This window comes from Neodiprion pinetum, chromosome 2 (assembly GCF_021155775.2).
Source record: "Neodiprion pinetum isolate iyNeoPine1 chromosome 2, iyNeoPine1.2, whole genome shotgun sequence".
NCBI classification, from domain to species: domain Eukaryota; kingdom Metazoa; phylum Arthropoda; class Insecta; order Hymenoptera; family Diprionidae; genus Neodiprion; species Neodiprion pinetum.
The window spans coordinates 30,038,627-30,057,856 of record NC_060233.1 but is presented as its reverse complement, the minus strand read 5'-3'; the positions used below and the strand labels follow the sequence as shown (position 1 = coordinate 30,057,856).

At 38.5% G+C, this 19,230-nt stretch overlaps 3 protein-coding genes across 3 annotated transcripts; 2 read left to right on the top strand and 1 right to left on the bottom strand.

Annotated features, from left to right (window-relative positions):
* Nucleotides 1–6,428: 6,428 nt before the first annotated feature.
* LOC124213411 (ALG1, chitobiosyldiphosphodolichol beta-mannosyltransferase) lies at nt 6,429–19,229 on the bottom strand. The gene is made up of 14 exons (XM_046614741.2): nt 18,862–19,229; nt 18,438–18,780; nt 18,111–18,361; nt 17,796–17,969; nt 17,599–17,713; nt 17,342–17,516; nt 8,439–8,478; nt 8,165–8,288; nt 7,893–7,943; nt 7,740–7,814; nt 7,492–7,646; nt 7,122–7,228; nt 6,816–7,044; nt 6,429–6,704 (listed from the first exon to the last, which is right to left on the bottom strand). Exons 1-14 carry the CDS (start codon nt 19,169–19,171, stop codon nt 6,565–6,567), a joined length of 2,289 nt encoding a protein of 762 aa, XP_046470697.1. The 5' UTR covers nt 19,172–19,229; the 3' UTR covers nt 6,429–6,564.
* Nucleotides 9,290–11,128, top strand: LOC138190507 (uncharacterized). Its single transcript, XM_069133940.1, has 2 exons — nt 9,290–9,990; nt 10,544–11,128. The coding sequence occupies exons 1-2, from the start codon at nt 9,640–9,642 to the stop codon at nt 11,126–11,128; spliced, it is 936 nt and encodes a 311-aa protein (XP_068990041.1). The 5' UTR covers nt 9,290–9,639.
* On the top strand, nt 15,237–17,271 carry hoip (NHP2-like protein 1 hoip). The gene is made up of 2 exons (XM_046614737.2): nt 15,237–15,389; nt 15,573–17,271. The coding sequence occupies exons 1-2, from the start codon at nt 15,387–15,389 to the stop codon at nt 15,951–15,953; spliced, it is 384 nt and encodes a 127-aa protein (XP_046470693.1). The 5' UTR covers nt 15,237–15,386; the 3' UTR covers nt 15,954–17,271.
* Nucleotide 19,230: the final 1 nt, after the last annotated feature.

The following is a 19,230-nucleotide window of genomic DNA, read 5'->3' as shown; positions in this document are numbered from 1 at the left end:
AATCTCATCTTTTAATTTTCTGGGCTATAAAAATATTTTATCCTAGTCCGGTTTCTTTGGAAAAAAAAGAACAAATAAGCAAACACTTGAATATTACTTGCTCTCAGGACTCATTTTCAGGCCGAAAGCTCGTTACGTAATTTTTTATTCTCAATGCCGGACGTTCTTCTATTTATTTTCAGATTCAACGATATTGGACGTGATTAAAGCAGTTACCGAACTCCTTCAAACTTCAGCCACCACTAACTTACCGTAGAATAATTATCATGCCCCTTAATATAAATCTAATATAAATGCTATTAGTAAGACACGACTAGACTGACAATGAGCGAAATTTCTAATCGTCGTTACTTTTGTACAGTCCCTAACCATTTTCATTTCTTACCGCAATTGAAAAATGTATAATTCTGCAGTATACGAAAAGGTATGTTTATTACTATTAGAAGTAAACTAAATTGACTCTATTTAATGTCGCAATAACCTGTGCAAGGAAATGTAGTACCATCAACTACAATCACACCAAATAGTTGCGTGTGCGATTTTTGTTGTTGTTTTTTTTTTTTTTTTTTTTTAATCTTGCAATAGCAAAAATATTCCAACCTTTCCCGCAGTCAAGATACACAATTTATCGGAATTTTTGGCGACCGTAAAAAACGGAACTATCCATGTTGGGTAGCCGCCACATTCAATGAGTCCCAACCACCTCTCGGAGGATGCAATACGTTCCACTGCGAAAGCGTGACGTCACGGTGACGTCAAGTTTCCATGGTAACCAGCCTCGACGTCGACGCGCCTCCGGATACCGCAGGGCGCCAAGCCATCCCGACCCTCGGGTAACGGGAACGCTGACCTCAGAGTAGGGCAGTTCCTCTTCACCTCGCGCGCACCCCTGGCCCTGTACGACACTCAGCGAAACTGGTACGAAACCCATCCCCCGATGTTTGCCAACCCTTGGTTAAGGGTGGCGACGTGGAAATTTACAACGTTCAACCGATTCGAAAGTCTGGGCATCGTCAATTAAACACCGTCGTGTTAATCGCGGAAGGGTTAATATTTCCACTAGTGCTGTGCGATTAATCGATTAATTGAGTTCTTCGTTTAATCGTTTTTCCAATGAACCGATGGTTCAGATTCGTATACCGATTGACCTGCAGAACTATAAAGAGGCAATCTGGATTAATGGGAAAAATTATTAATCGAAACCGAGTCGAAAAAACGACTAACCGAAGTCGTCGATTGATCGATCAATCGAAAAAACTAATAACCGAAGCTGCCGACTAATCGATTAAGCTTGCCAGCTTGCTGCTGTTGAAACATTCGAAAAGTCTTTATAAAATTCGCATATAATTCCGAGAATGATGGCAGGTTGTTAAAATTCTTTAGATTGCAAATGCGATTGTAGTTGAAATAAATACAGGCCATTTTATTTTTTTACTTTCTATTTTACGGCACAAGTTGAGAATGAACTTCTTCGAACTTTTCAACCGTGTACATGCATTCATTGATCTATGGGACATCTATTATGCGTATACATGCACATACCTCTATATGTACCCCATTGAAAAGCGTGCCCAGCTTCCAACGTATGAACAGTCAACACTTTATAGAAATGCCCTATAATCTGACCGTAAAATGTGAAACGGAAGATATTATCATACTGTAAACTATATAATACGTGATTCAGAAAAAATTTCGAGTAGCAGCTATTGTTCATCGAACGGAAATCTGACCCAGCACTAATTGCCATGTCATCCGTCCTCCATCCAGCCTCCATCGAATGTGACACGAAAATTAATGCCAACGTGATTGAGGGCTGTTATATGCGAGAAGATCACTTCGTGCTAATAGGAACCGCTATGCAATCGGCTCAAGACCACTTCAAATGTGTATTGTATTTATGTATTTGATCGCGAAGGCGCAACCACAACTCGGACTCCGTATACCATTGCATCGCATCCTTGCCTAAAACCATCCTCTGCTCCAGCTCAAAGGTTCATCCCGAACTGGGTTAAACCCCGTCCCCAGATACCCATCACCTCGTCGAGTGACGTCACAGTACGAGCGCACCTTCGATTGGGGTTGATTTTTTTTTTTTTTTTCAAGAAAACTTTACAGCGACGCAACAAAATTGATGTAAGAGTCAAGTTTTCTTCTCGTTTTTTGTGCTACCAACATCGCATGCCGATCGCACAAAGTGCTGAAATGTACTCCTTCTTCACTCCAGCACTTTTTCGTTCATGCAAAAGAAATAAATCCAATGATCACTATTATCGGTCACGTTAAAATTTATAGCATGTATGCAGTCAGGTCTAAAATATATGTAACCTAAAGTATGGTAAAAAAAAAGTCCCCACGATCCAGAAAAAGATTTTTCAACGCCTAATCTCATCTGTGAGCAAGGACCTTGTTATCATTAACAAATCTAGATAATTCACATTTTTCTATTAATTGTTCACCGATAAATCCATACAAGTATAATTCGTCTAGCTTTTTCGAACGAGAAAGAACTCATTTTATTCGGAAACGAATGACCTACAAACATTTTGAGGCTAATTTTTTCCTTGAACTTTGAAATTAGGTAATAAAAAAATTATTTAAGATCGTTACAACTTACACAAATGACTAAGTTATGATTCGGCAAGAAATTGTGACGTTTTCCATAGAATCTCATTTACGAATAATATGAGCTTTTATTCATTGTAATAAGCCAAAAAATTGCTTGTATTTTTTTTTGAAATAATGGTACATGTTTTTGCAATAATGATCACGTTGTTAATAATAAGGCGTCAATAACACAAGAAGGACGTTTCAAACTGGATGTAATTTTAACAGTTTCGTTAGACACTAGCATGAAAACGAAAACATTGATCAATCTACCTTTCTGTTGCCTCTTTGTTTTTTGGCAACGACGTCTTCGCAGCAAACATCCATCACACCGAGATGTGCGTGAATTGGGGAAGGTCTTTGTCAGGTTCAAAGGTACCGTCCCACGTACCTTTCGCAACTTAATTTCATGATAAAAAACACAAGACCCACGTACATGCCGATACTAACCTACGCATACATACGGTAGTTGAATAAACGCTTCTTCTCTGAGTGCGTACGTCATTTATTTTTTTAAATATTTTCACTACATTCCGTCTACCCTAAATACGATATCCACTGCAAGATTTCTCCGACGTTCACCGTCAAATCTAATCAGGCCGTATATTAAGTTTCAGTCAAATTGCGACGCAGAGGATCAATGACTAAAGATATAAAAATAAAATCGGGAGGTTGTGGAGGGTGATTATTTTCGATCGGACAATAATAGATCAGACATTTTATTGAAACTCAATCTGAAACAATTATCCGATGCGGTGAATTTGCCGCTACAACCGTTAGACGATGTAATAAGATGCGTGCCAAGTTATTTCATGAAAATTTGTCAAGCACGTACAGTGCGAAAGGATTTCGAGATACAGGTGAGGTGGACATTGTTCAACAATACGCTTGTTAGATAAATTATACTTTATTAATATAAATGACGTTGGCTCGAGTACGATATTACACATGCGTTGGAGCGCGGAATGTGTATTCAGCGTGGTAGATAGCACGTGACTGACTCGAGGAATATGGGTACAGTAGAGCTCAAATCGCATTTTCAAATACACTATAGTTAATAACGCGACTAGGTGACACGTGATTGTGAATTAGATTTTCTCCCGAATCACGTGAACGTTGTTATGGGTTATAATTTAGGCGCGTGATTTGCTAAGGGCTGCTCTATTCATCTTTGACGTCAAATTATAGGACTCGTACGCAATGGGCACGGTTTTCCTTCCAATTACCTAACGACTGATTTATATATATATATATATATATATATAATTTTGTTTGAAATGGAAGTATATCGCTAATTAGAGAAAGAGTAATTCTCGAAAAGGCATCACTGGAATCAATTAAAGCTTTGTTCCCTGCCTTGCTTGATCTCGATTACAAATTGTCATTAGCAAATATTTATCTTCGGTTTCAATCAGATTACATAGATCTAATTACGAGCTACAAATACTTATTGGCTTGTTGTGTAAAAAACACTTTTGAAGAAATTTTAAGACTACAAATACCTCAGTTTTTCGCAATTTTTTATTTCACCGCTTTGACACACTTCAATTTATTATAGTTTCAATTTTTTTCGCCCACTCAGAGGAGAAGTGTTAGTATCGAATGTATCCGTCCCGTTAAACGATTTACCGTAATTTATACTGAAAAAACAGGATCCAATACCTGAAAGGCGAAGGGCAAATTTGATCTTGCCAATTTATCTTTGGTTGGTAGAAAGGAGAATTTATATTTATTACTGAAAAAAAAAACAGGGAAACGATTTGAACAATAGAAGACCTAGGAACTGTCCTATGAAATACACAGAAATCAAGCATCGCCTACGCAATGTGAATGTAAATCATAATTCAATAACGAATTGAATATTTTGAAAATTGATGTAAGGAAAAGAAAATGTATAAAACCAGGGTAAAACGGAATCGAGAAGACTGAAAACAGCTTGCGGCGGGTGCGGATAAAATACAATGAGACCGTACAAGAACAATTCAGACGATGGAAATGAAACTCCAAGAATTCTTTGAATTGCCTCGTTTTTATTATTTATATTCCCCTTGTTTTTACGTTTTCATACGTACCTCGTGCTAACGTAAATCAAGGCCTTCCCACTCTGCAATTTTGTACCATCAAAAGCTGCAACTGTTGAACGCTATAATTAGGAGTCAATCAGCGTCTGACACTTGAGCCTCGAAAATCCAAAATCACAGATTGTTTTTCTTTTTTTATACCTGGTTCTGGTATCTTGATCGCAATGGGTATTCACGTAGAAGTTTCAACTTATTAACAAAATATCTAAGGTAATTGAATTTTTTTCATGTACTTAATAACGATTCAATTAAAAAAAAAAAAATAATTTCCTTACTTCAACTGTATTTTATTACCGACTTCACCTTTCATCGATGTTTTACACCGTTTCGAGAGATGATCGATCCAACATCGTAAGGGAAAAATATTGCTTTTTGTTCCTGCATCATCGTTTTAAAATATCTAATCGCAAAAGATATATATCTTTTTTTTCAATATTACAGTCAATAATTACATGGATATATAAAAGACAATGAATGTGAATTTTACTCTTCGAGAAAGTAAAAAAAAAAAAAAAATGAGAAACAAATTTACGGATACACTGAAATGTAGTTAAAGTTCTTATTCGTATCATCGCGTGACTACGATCTCCTCACAACGGATAGTACTTACGCTTTCACAGGTGAATCCACTATGACACGTTTTAAATGATTTTCTCGACAGTTGAGAACAATTTCTGAAGCAAATTAAAATACGGCTTTCTGACGTGCCGAAGAAAATATAGCGCGCAACACGAGCTCACAGCTGCTTCCCACACCGAGTAAGAAGGCGGACTTGGATGGATTTAATTAATCAGATTTTTGATTACCTTAATTAAAAGCTTAGGAACTGTTTTTTTTTTCCACGCAAATCGGAACCGCTTCATCCCCCGTGACGCACTTCTTCCCTGTTTCTGCTCCCGTAAACACGATTTAATGTACGTACTACATTTGAATAACGCAGGAAATCTGAACTTTAATCATTTAATCACGAAGTAAGCTGGATAAAGCTTTGCTTACGGTGTAATGAAAGGTATGAATTGTCCATGTACAAGAGACTTGGAATATTCCCGGATTTTAAAAACCCCTTGAACTACCGGCGTGAAAGAAATATCAACTTGTTAGAAGCAATTAGTCAAGTTCGGGAACACCCGGTAAGCTTTATAAGTGCGTCACGTTTTCCGTGATGGAAAAGTTTGCCTAGACTTGTGTGTTGGGTACGATTTGTGTATGTGGTAGGTAAGTTCACGTATACAATCATTCGGTGCAGGGTGCGTTGTTTTTAATGCTTTGAAATGAATATCGCTATCGTTATTGTAGTTATTGTTATTATTATTACTTTATTTCTTCGGGAACGAGTCACGTTTTTAAGCACGATTGCACAGTCGAGTGGTCAATAGATTTTACGTCGCGAAAAAACTCCGGAATAAAATTGTCACCACCCACTTTACGCAACTTTTATTTTATATACGCGCATTAAACTTTGAGCAAACACTTTGTATTTTGTTTAGGACTCAAACTGAAAGTTACACGTTCAGTAGCGATTGTTTCAAACACTTTTCGAACCAAACGATCATTTTAAAAATTAATCAAATTCAAGAAAATCCTGATACTCCGAATTTTCCATTGATCGTATCCCACCGAACAGCATTGAGTGAGTCATACTTTAAGAAAATTGCGGAAATGAGGTAAAACTGAAAATTTACCTCTGGCAGTAATAGATAAATTTTGAAGACTCTTACATCCAACATCAATGAAAAAACTTACTTGTTTTTGAATTACTCCACCAGCTATATTTCTCCGTCCATTTCACCAAAAATCCATTTCTTCAGTTGCGAACATAATATCATTTTACCGTATTAATTAAACTTCTTTCTATTTCGAAAATCATACTGACGGTAATTCAATCTGTTGTCGTCAGATTCGTGAACATATAAGTCTGCATAAACGAAGAATTCTTTCGCCCAGTGAAAGTGATCTGATAGTTGTATATCAGTTCGTCCAAGTCAGTGCCGTTGGGAAAGGAGTGTGAATTTTTCCTCGCTGAAAATAATAAATGCATTGAAAGAAAAAAGTCCTTGTACGTTTAAATTTCTATAAAAAATGACATTTTTTACAAGTCCAAGACAGTTGAACAAAATTTCATCTCCTTACCCTCGTTAACGAAGAAATTGGCGAAGTATTGACTCGCGAGTGAAGCCTCTGGATTGTGCGGGATATTCTTATTAGCTACCCATTCGTACAAATTTTTCTCAGGGTGAAATTGTATCCCGTAAAAAGGCAGCTCGACGTGCTCAATACTGGATATGAACTCAAGCCCGTTCCAATCGTGATTAACCGACATTACCCTGAACACCGAAGTAAGATTGACTTTCTTCAAGTCCTGTAGAACGTATTGCAAAAATTTTCAAAGTCATTTGCCAGTAAGTTACAATTTGTAAAAAAACATTGCATACTAACATCTCGAGTGACGCAGTACTGGTGGAAGTTTGCCGTTACGTCGTAAGTTGATAAAATATCAATTACTTTTTCCGAAGCATTTTCGAACATCCGGCTAGACTTGAAATCTGTTGATAAAATACGACAGTAAAATTTCTATATCAAAACTGGTATCACAAAAAACGCACGATATCAGATTGAAATCGGTCTCTTGTATCACGATCGATATCTACTTAACTTCAATTCCTCAAACTTGTACTCTGATTCATGATTTCGCAATTATCGTGAACAAATAGTAGTCAGTAAATACTTATCAGAAAAATCACGGTTTACCCTGATGACCAAAAATAGATTTCCACGTGTGAATTAGTTGCTCAAGGATTTCACTCACCCGATACGAATTCCAGAGGCAAGGCCTGCTTGTTACTTGAACAATCGGTTCGATGCTCGATACCACCGGCCGCTACATAAGTCATCAATTCGAAGCCCAAGCACGTACCCCAAATTGGAAAATAGTCGCCCTGATTGTTGAGTCTTGTAGCGATACTGCATGGCGTGGAAAATTAAATCAAGAAATTATCATTTTACACCTTCACTTGACGTTTACATCAGATGATGGTAGTGTGGTCGTATAATTACGTGTAAATAATCGCTCCAGCTTCGGCATATCCATCGCTCACGTTAAAATACGAGCTACCACCTGGCCAAAGAACGCTGAAAATTAACCAAGATTTGCGTTAGAGAATCCGGGTCACGTGGAAAGGTAGCGTTAAATATCGTTCCACTTCTCACCCATTTACTTTGCTGAGAATGTCTTCGTAGTAAGACTCGTCTTTGCCGATCCTGTCAAACAGAGAATTAATGTACGCTTTATGTAGGCATTTGGCTGGTAATTAAATATACGTTGTGTGGGCAACATTTCGCGCGAAAATCGGCCACATGTTAATTGACTCTTGTACAACCGCTGTTCGCGCTTCACGATCGTGACACACACAGATACACAGGCGCATGCGCTTCTAGAGCATCCAGCTATGTTCGTTATTACGCTACGAAATAACTCTTACCATATTGGCACGGCTAAAGCTCCGGCACCTTCGACAAATTTCACGTAAGATGCAGCGATATAACTTTCGTATTGGTTCGGATACTTCAGGTTAAGCGAGTAGCTGATTTCCTGCGTCAAAATCCCTTGATAAACGATGCAACGTGATTAGAGATATGCAACCAGTTGATAAATAGACAGCATTATACACAGCGATTCAGTAATGTACACTAGAAGTCTCTGATTTCATTTTTTTCCACTATTTTCTTTTCCCCACTATTACTTGTCATACTCACCGATGATCGGTCGATCGTTCAAATAATCTGTCCGTTCAACTACAGAGAGAGATATAGCATCAGAAATATGCAAACACAGAGCCAATAGACCGAGCAATAAGCAGAGTGCTGATTTCATTGTGCCAGGTCAACTACTAAACTCGATATCCATACTTTACCGGTATTTGTAGAGTCGGATTAGAACCGTTCACGCAAACTCGGTAGTTAACAAATTGCTCTCTAGCGTCAGCGCGGGTTATCAACAAACGCTTAAGACGTTTTTGCAAGTAAGATTAGATTCCAAAACAACGAACTCTTGTCGCTGGCAGAGATAACGTTTGCCTAGCTCGAGCGGACGGTAAACGTTCTTTGTACGACTTATCATCAATTTAAATCCACTATTATTCACACACATCAACGGACTGCAGTCTGTAACTGACTCGTAACACTCATCTACGAACAGCTTTAATACCACCGACATGTAACTGCCTGTAAAATATAATTAAATCCTTTCCACGAAGGAAGACAAACAATGCGTTATCTATGCGTATATAGATAGTAATGCGGTACAGGAAGTACCTCAAATACAGTTTATCAATGCTATTCGTAGAAGCCACTTGTGTATAGATACTTGAAACTACAGTTGGCCAAGCTGAGCACACTAAATTGTTGTTAATGATTTCGTTAAAACGTCTGTAATGGCAGATCAATTTAGAAAAAGAGTAGCGGAACTGCAATTGACTTCATCCCGCAATGTCGTAGAGATTCGTTTTTTAAGAATAATCCAAGAATATAAATAATGAATTTTTTGCAGTAAGCGATGTATGTACAAATACATTATTAGACCCTTGATTTGTGTCACTATAATGCATAATTCAGTCTTCATAAAGTTCTAAAGTATAATTTTCACCCCCATTTTATCCCTCGTTCAATTGTCCATCAGCCGATGGCGTTTATTATCCGTTATCGTAACGTTCAAAGAAAAGAGGAACGATTGAACGGCATGCGGAAAAATCAGCTGGCAGGAAGGAAATAATAAAACGAAAAAATGTAGTTAGACGTGACGATACGAATGATCGTGATCCGTAAAAAGTTAAAAACGTGCGAAAACCATGGAGTCGGACAAAGATGAAAGCCGACTTGCAAGAGCACTGCTACAGAATCTTCCGAAAGCTATAAAAAACCTGTTCCGTCGGGGAAACCTCCGTCAGCTTATATAACCATGCCATTCGCCGACCACTCGTCTCCGAAAATTGTTACTGCGAGGAAAGATGCTGCTCGGATGGAGATCGTTCGTGCCGGCGCCAATTACCCGAACGCTGTACCGAGCACGTACCGTGAAAACCCGTCACATCCAGCAGCCCTCTATTCACAATCAACCCCAAGAAAGCAGTACGTAACGAGAACCTGCACCGTTTTAACGTCTCGACGAAACAGTCGCCCTATGCCAGCCTTCGGGGCGACGAGGGACGAGGGCGCCGTTGGACCCATCGCTGGTTTGTCTATTTATGCCGACGCCGCTCGTCTCCAGTGTCGTCGACGGCCGACGAAGCCTCCCTCTTCGATACCGCGGGTGCGTTTAACCCTTTCACTTTAAAATCAAAACATTGACTCAAAATGCCTTTATTTGCACTGATTGTGAGAAAAATTTCATTCGGTATTTCGTTCACTTTGTTCTCCTTATTTTCCATTTGAAATACAATGTACACGTGTGGATATTAATTCAGAGACGGCTAGTTATTTTACGTTGGTAACGCAGATGGGGACGTAGCGGCCGGTTGACACTTGCACTGCAAGCTGAATCTTCGTCGCCAACGTAAAATAACTAACCGTCTCTGAATTAATATCCTCATGTGTACATCCAATGCCAATTTCCTGTCATCTACTATAACTGGTTATACAGATAGGTTTTATACAAAACCTCATTATTGGAATAAAGGAAACCCAAAAAATAATTATGCCACATCTATTCGTAAGCTGTATAATAAATTTATCAGCGTGAACTTTCGTTTCAAAAACAAACTTAAACCTCTAGAGGTGTAAACATTTTTACTCAATACAGCAATGTACGTACATACCATTTCAACATTCTTACTGCACACTATGAAATATCATATACGTTTCAGCCACCGCGTCCAGAGCCGCTACAAACGATGGCAAAGGGTCCAACAGCTGATACGATAATATCAATGATCGCCGCTGGCAAAAAGCCGCCCGTACCGGAGGAGTGGCAAATTAATGAGCATAAAAAGTGGCTCTCAAAAATCTCTGCGTCTATGGCCACAGCTGTATCAGCTCACCGGCAGAATCTACAGAATAATTCAATAAAGAAATTAGCGTTCGAATCAAGCCCCTTAGAAGTTGGTCGTAATAGCATGATCCTACCGGACGAAATACCCGAGCATTATCAGACCTGGAGTGAAGCGTTCTCCGAGGATGGAGGATTCATCCGTCTTTCCCATCCTCTGGGACCCGGTGGAGCCCGGTACCCCGAGAATTATCCACCGGGGATAATGGAGTCCCTAAACGAATCTACCTACGATCATAGCGGTTTGGAAACCGAAACGACATCCTTTCTCCGGTTCAAAATAACCCCGATGGTAGACGCAGGAATTCAAAGCGATAGTATGCCATTGAAAAGGATTTCATTACCAGACCTTTCGTACTTTCGCGTATATTTCGATGTTTCAACCACGCCTTTTATGCGATAAGGTCACACCCTGGCCAGTCCGGAAACGATAAATCATAAAGATCCTTCAAGATCGATTTCATCGAGTTCTGAAGCCTCCGACCTCTCACTCGGCATCCTGAGTATGACGGAGTCTCAAGCGTACGTTCTGGAGCGAGTATTCGAGCCAAAACCCTTGCCGTAAGTTCGAAAGTGTTTCTTATGCACATATCATATATATGCATGGGTATTTGGTGTGTCAGGTGACTTGCAGTCAGTGATTTAATTTCATTTATTTTAGAACCGCCTACAGCGTGGCTGCTAAATTGCAGAGAGCTAAGCTACGAGATCTACCGATGGACGTAGTGGAAAGAGAGACTTTTCGCACACCAAAAAGTACATGTGATCCTTACTCGAAAATGAAAACCCATACAGACAGAGGGTGCGTTGATTGATAGAGCTTTGGAAAGAACTGATATCGATGCAAGAAGTTCAGCATAATATTTACTTTGCTTTGGAGTTTGCGCAATACTGTAGCGAAATCTTAATTGTCCAAATTGTAGGACAATACATAAAATTGATTTAATGGTGCAGATGAAAATAGTTCATTGTGACTATGAAATAAAACGGTGGGGCCTCGCAGAGAAAAAATTAACACCATCCTACAAGTTATTTGAATCTATAGGGTATTTTCGAGGACATGGAAAGTGAAATAATTTTTATAAATTCCACGGTAAGATATGATGAGTACACGGAGGGAAAGAGTTAATTGAGTCAAGTGATATTCGTTTGATTCAACTAACAACAAATGCTGTAGTCAAAAGCGGCGAACACAATACTTGCTTCATTCAAGATAATACTTTTGTCGGACGAAATACTTTTGACAAATTAATATAGAATTGAATCAAGCTTTTGAATGATCGTGCTATCTATTTATTCATGACTAGTATTAAAACACTCGCTCGCTAAAGCTCGCTCGGGGTCGGATGCCTAGTGTAATTGGTTTTTGTGCTTGTGCGCTCGCTTACTCGTTGTCAGTGTTTTACCAGATGATATAGTTGTAGGGGAGACTGGGGCACGATGACTCCCCAAAAAATTCTGATATTTGCTTCACAGTATACAGAATAAACACTGTTTTTGTGCATGTGACGCAAACCGAATCTGCCCGTAAGATTTTTTCTATATAATCCTACAAATCACGTTTATACATGCATGTAAGTATAACGTATTGTGAGTTTATGACAATAAATTTCGTCAAAAAATACCACAGAACAATCACCTAAGTCCTAACAGATTTGAAACACGACGCACAGCAATTTTAGCTCTAATTGAACGACGTTATTATCATGTATTCCTATGTATACAATGCCAACCACTCACCAATTTCAATTTGTTGATCCTGGTCGTTAGGTTTTTTTTCCGATTCAAAATGTTATCTGAAGCATGCATATTGGTTCGATTGTACAAAACATGACGTTTTCAATAATCAAACTTGTAAACTTGAAAATTAGTCCAGAAGGTCAAAAGTCATCAGGTCAAAGACCTGGACAACCAAAACCACGAAGCACTTGTCCCTGAAGTCGAGTTTCACCAGGAAGCGGACCTGGAGCGGAGAACCTACGCAGCGCTTAGTCAAGTCACCAGGTCAAGAACTTGGACAGCCAGAACTACGGAGCTCTTTTCCTGGATGTCAAAATCCACCAGATGGAGGACCTGGACAGCCAGAACTACAAAAAATTATTCCTGAAGGTCAAAAGTCACCAGGTCAAGAACCTGGATAGCCAGAACTACGGAGCGCTTGTTCTGGAAGTCGAGTTTCACCAGGTAGCGGACCTGGAGCGTAGAAACTACGGAGCGCTTGTCCTGGAAGTCGATTTTCACCAGGTAGCGGACCTGGAGCATAGAAACTACGAAGCGCTTGTCCTGGAAAACGAGTTTCACCAGATAGCGTACCTGGAGCGCAGAAACTACGGACCACTTGTCCCTGAAGTCGAATTGCACCAGGTAGCGGACCTGGAGCGTAGAAACTACGGAGCGCTTGTCCTGGAAGTCGATTTTCACCAGGTAGCGGACCTGGAGCATAGAAACTACGAAGCGCTTGTCCTGGAAAACGAGTTTCACCAGATAGCGTACCTGGAGCGCAGAAACTACGGACCACTTGTCCCTGAAGTCGAATTGCACCAGGTAGCGGACCTGGAGCGCAGGAACCACGGATCGCTTGTAATGGAAGTCGAGTGGCTCCAGGAAGCGGACCCGGAGCGCAAGATCCAGGAGGTTGAGAACCCGGTACTCAAAATTTCCGGAGCGCGATTTTCGTACGTCCGCTCTATTGCGCGGTTGTTTCCAGACTGAGGAATTCGGCTAGCTGATATTCTTCTATATAGATTGATGACGTCAAGAAAAAAAAATTTGGATGACGTCACTTTCTGAACATCCGAACATCCGACATCCAAACTTTGGTTTCGAACGGCACACTCGAAAGATTATTGCCGAATATGAGGAAGTATACATACATAAACCTTAAATGTTCAGTAATTTTAAATTACGCGTCGTCAATATCAATTTCGATGAGTCGAATAGTGGCATAACGTTCCCTTTAATTGTTATAGGCTTGATGTCTAATTTGTCCTAGGTTATCCGTAACCAAATTCTTGGCCGACTACCCGGTTTTATAACTATCTCTGAAGCTACTTATAATACTACGCTTATAATACTAGTATACTGACGTTAACGATGAATATATTGTCTGCGTGTTTCGAAGCATGTGGTTTTCCTTTTACCTCGTAAACAAATTAGTGCAACTGATTCAACCAGTTACGCCAAATAAGCTCCGGTTGGATCAACAAAGTGTGGCATTTATCGATGTAAATGTTTTGTTTGCTAGATTCATATACTTATTTTACTTGAAGTATCTAACTTTTTCTGTCAGCAAACATACGAGTTGGAGGAACAATACATAAACTTCAAATATATGAACTGGTATTTAGTTGACTCAATTTCGGAAACACGTGAAAAAGTTCACTCGAGTCAATACTTCACTCGATCGCGATAAGAAAGGCTTTTTTTTTGAATCAAGGAATTCACTTGACTGAATCATTTTGACAAACTAACTAAATCGAAATTGTTGAATTGAAGTCATCGTATTTAAACCAAATAAGGGATACTAAATTGAAGTTAATGGACACCAACAATATCTATTTTGTTGATTCAAGAATTTCTTACCCTCAGTGTACATTCAACCGTCAATATTTGTGAGAATGCGAATTTGTATAAGTGAAAAGTTCTAGAGAGACTGAAGAGGGTATTCTTCACGATATAATACGATTGTTGAGTACAGTCTAAAATGCTATCTGGTTTTCTCAACTTTAGTCCGTGTTTACTGATGCATATACACCCACGTCGTTTTTTATCTTGAACCATAGGGAACCAGACGCATATTGTCCATACATACGTGTACATTTAGAATTCAATAATTTAAGAAGCTCTACGAGTGGTCGGAGTAAAGTTCATTCATAGACTATGGTAAAATAATGTACATACATACGGTGTACCAAGGTCAAAGCTCCTCGAGAATAACGTTCTTGTGCACATTCCATATGGGGTTAGTTCGATCAGAAATCTCTTTTCAGTCCTGTAAAAATTTGTTAGAAATTTTATCATTCAAACGTTGACGCGTCCATTTGTTTTTTTTTTTTTTTTAGAAATTCATTAAGACTTGGTACAAATTTTTGTCATGCATCTTGTGAAATTAAGTATCGTTTTACATGTTTTTCATACACTCGAAAAATCTCTTAAAGTACTACAATTTTGATAGTACTACAATATTTTTTATATATTTTCCAAGATCTGCAACTAAGACTTTTTTCTTCATTTCAGACCATTATGAAAGCACAAACGAAAATCAATCGCGTGTCCATTTACTATCCATTCAAATCAGGGATTCAAACTCGTTTCAACCGGTTAAGAAGGCATTTAAAAGCTTCGATTCAAAAGGTATCATGCCGCAGTCGAGTGCACTGCGTAGTTTCAGTTCAGGACGGCGATATGCTGCGGGAGCAGTGGCGCGATCTTTTACAGATGAAAGCAACACACTGTAGACTGATACTCTATGCTTATATTTCCCAATACTTCCTGTGCATGCATAGTTCAGTCAACGACGAATATACGTAATAGAAACGCGGCAACGTTCGGCAAAGTTCCAGGTTCCTCAGTGAAGCGATTTCTACAATTTATCGCCGAGAGGTTATAACCGGGTATTTCGATACCTCATTTCATTCCACAGTAACAGATATATCTAAAAAATGGTAAGTCCCAGTCACGTGTTACCGAATTAACTACATCCAGTACAAATTACACAGTCAACGCGCTATCGACAAGAGGTTATGTCGTTTAGCACGTGGACGCGCAGTGAACCGTACGAAGAGCTGTAAACGAGCGAATAGAATTGACCACAACCGCGTTTGATTTAATAAATGAATATTTTACAGACCGATCAGGTGAACCCGAAAGCATACCCGCTGGCCGATGCTACTCTGACAGCAAAGATCTTGAATTTGGTTCAACAAGCAATGAACTACAAGCAGCTTCGCAAAGGAGCAAACGAAGCTACAAAGACGCTTAATCGAGGTCTATCAGAGTTTATCGTGATGGCTGCAGATGCAGAACCTCTGGAGATTCTACTCCACCTTCCGCTACTCTGCGAAGACAAGAATGTTCCCTATGTCTTTGTTCGTAGCAAGCAAGCACTCGGACGAGCTTGCGGAGTTTCCAGACCCGTGGTTGCTTGCTCGGTAACAGTAAATGAAGGATCTCAGCTTAAGCCACAGATTTTGGCTATCCAACAAGAAATCGAACGGCTATTAGTGTAAAGGCTGTAATAAAAGACCTCCGGGAGTACCTGATTCTAAAAATTAAAACACTGCGGAATAAATTCGCATATTTTTCTACGCAATCCTGTTTTGCTTCTTCGTCCGAGGAAGTCTACCAAACATTATTTCAACGAAAATGAAACTGATTTATATGCATATGTATATGTATAACATACATATTGTAGCACTACAAATAATTGTATTATTACCAATATTTGAATATTATACCCATTTCTTTCAATACCATCTGCCGCAACCATTTACTAAACATTTTTGTGAATTCGGAAGGTCAGTAAATAAATGAAACTTTGTAACAAAAAACATAATCTTTTAACTACCTTTCTTTTTGTAATGTCGCTCTACCAGTCATGTGATCAGTAACTTTGCTCATGGCTCGGCCTTTCATGAATATGACTTTTCAAACTTGGAATAATTCATGCATTTCACTACAAAGAAAAAGAAACATCTAGAATTAATGGCAACTGTTGTTCGCAAACGAAAATGACAACACTGAAGGTTGGTTGTAATTTTTAAATAAATACTGTATTGGTTCAAATATAAGATGATTTTGGATTTCAAAACTACGTATCAGAAATCATATTATAATAATACCTAAATAAGGGACATCTGGATATAAGTCAATAGAGTCTTCCAGTCATATGCAGTATCAAAAACCTGGACTCATATTTGAAACAAGACGGTGCTACTGTTCGTGTCTGCTCATCTATACACTATTACTATGTATTCCAATGGATGCTGTTTATTACATAGGGGAAATAAAAATGGATAAAACGTTCTAAATACAACATAAAACGTAACATATATTTGATTCGAAATTAATAATTAATATGGACTGAAGCAAAGTTAAGTAAACGAGATTATACTCTGTGAAATAAAACAACGATTAAAGCAATTACGATTAAGGTCGATAAAAAAAAATTTGCATACCCACAGCTCTTAAATGTTAACGTATTTGTGTAAAATAGGCCTCAATACTCCAAGGCATTGAAAAACTATTTTGTATATATTGTTAGAAAAATCACAGGTATGTAGTACACTAGAATTTTTGTCGAATAACTTCATTTCTAATAAATAGAACTTCTTCGACATAATTATAATGTCAATTCGGTTATTAATAGTAAACTAATCATATTATTTCATAGAAAACACACCAACCTTGAGTGATAATTAGTTACTTATACAACTGCGATAAGTTTGGCATTAATCGTACTGGTTCCTTTTTTTTCGCTTTGCGGTAAATGATTTGCTTCAATTGCAAAAGAAGCAAATACGTTCAGCGTAATTGTAATGAAAGTAATGTTCGCTGATAAAAAGGCGAGTACATAACTCATTTATGTAAAAAGAGGTGCTGCATTTTTCAACCAATGATTATGCCAATGTTCTTCTTGATAAAGCTTTAATTGCTCACGGAATTTTTTATCCTTGAACTGCTGTTCTTCATTGTCAGGGAAATTTTGAAACCATTTTATCAACAACTGCACCAGATCGTTGCTATCAGAAAAAACCATGCCATTGCGATCGTGTACCAATAACTCGTTCAAACTATAAAACACGATTTATAAATAAGAACATGAGTAACTGAAAATTCTCATCATACTTTTCATATTGAGAAGCTAAAACTCACCTTTTATAGTTATATGCAAATGCAGGAAGCCCACTGCCAAACATGTCGACCAATTTCATTGGCAAATCTATTCCACTAGAAGAAACATGAAGACAGATCCCCAGGTCAGCGCTAGCTAAATATACGCAATGCTTTTTATAGGGGTGGAGGTCATGTTAAAATAAACTGCTGAAAATTTTTGTTTTCTAAATGCTTACCTAAGAGCTTGGGATAGTCTATATTTTCCAGCCAAGGTGTGATGACCGTAATGTGTCGCCAATTCTTCCGATCCATGATAGCCCTGTAGAATTCTTTCAGAGGTCCTTTCCCTGTTATAAAACAGATGATATCTGGTAAACCATGAACCTGGTTCAAACAGTTGGTTTCGTATTCTGAAAAACAAACAATTCAACCGTTATAGGTAATAATTATTATCAAGCCAAAGCAAACGACATATTTTATTTCAGGTGTATCATGTTTCAGAAAATGTTCATCGAATCAAAGGAACCTTAAACACCTGGATGAAATAATACCTTGCAGAGCAGATATCAATATTTCAAAATCTTCGTCTGGTGTCCAGCTAGTGCTGGAAACAATCAAGGCAGGCCTCTCTTTCTTAAGGGCAATCTCACCATTTTCCAAAGTTTCGGTAAATGCTGTTGATTTTTGATCTTGGCCACACAGCTGTTCATACACTTTACTCAATTTCAATAGAAACAGATGTTTCTCAGCCAGAGTAATACTATGAAATTCTTCAGACGGCCGATCATATAACACCTTGGCTCTGTAATTGTAATTTTAAAAAATTAAATAAGTGCAAGACTAGTTGCTCAATAATTAAACTACAAATAAGAATTTACCTTATGTTCCATCTATTCTGAAGATCTGCTCTCATTGCTTCACTAACGCAGAGATTACTCTTTGCCTGTCGTCCAAATGAGAATTCAACACGTCTTGTTACTTTAACAAATATGTCGTCAGACCCAGAATTCAGAGCCTGTATAGTATGAGCATAATTATGCCAATCTATAGTGAACTGAACGCCGGTCAACGTACAGAAGAGCCAGCATATTGGAATGGTCGGTATGCCAGGTGGATTTTGCAATATCAAATAACTCGAACGTCTTTTGGTGAAAAAAGTTGCCAAAAGGGTTACGCATTGCCAGATCACCTTTATTCCATACGATAGCAAATAAGGTAGCCCTACAGCAAAACAAAATCAAGTAACAGTATTAATCATCAAATTTGTGTAAGAGCAGTGGAAATGGTAAAAAATGTCTGTACCCTCTGGCAAATTCGGAACAGGCCTCATGTACCATATTTTGACCTTAGGATGTTCCCGAAGTTCAGTGAGCGGGTCGGAACCGGCGTAGCCTACCACGTCGACCTCGTAACCTTCCTTTGCAAAGGACAACGCATGATTTTGCATTCGAGGACTTCTGCCCACGTCTCCGAGCACAACAACGCATACATTTTTAGTCTTTTTCCTAGTCGCTAGCCAAAGTATTAAAATAATCAAGGCTGACACTAATACCGTACAAAATTTGTAGTAGTAATAATAATATGACTCTAACAAATACTCCATAGACAGCATTCTTGACTTGTTCAAGGTGCTTGTGTCTGTAAGACACTGAGATCAGTGCTGCGAGACAA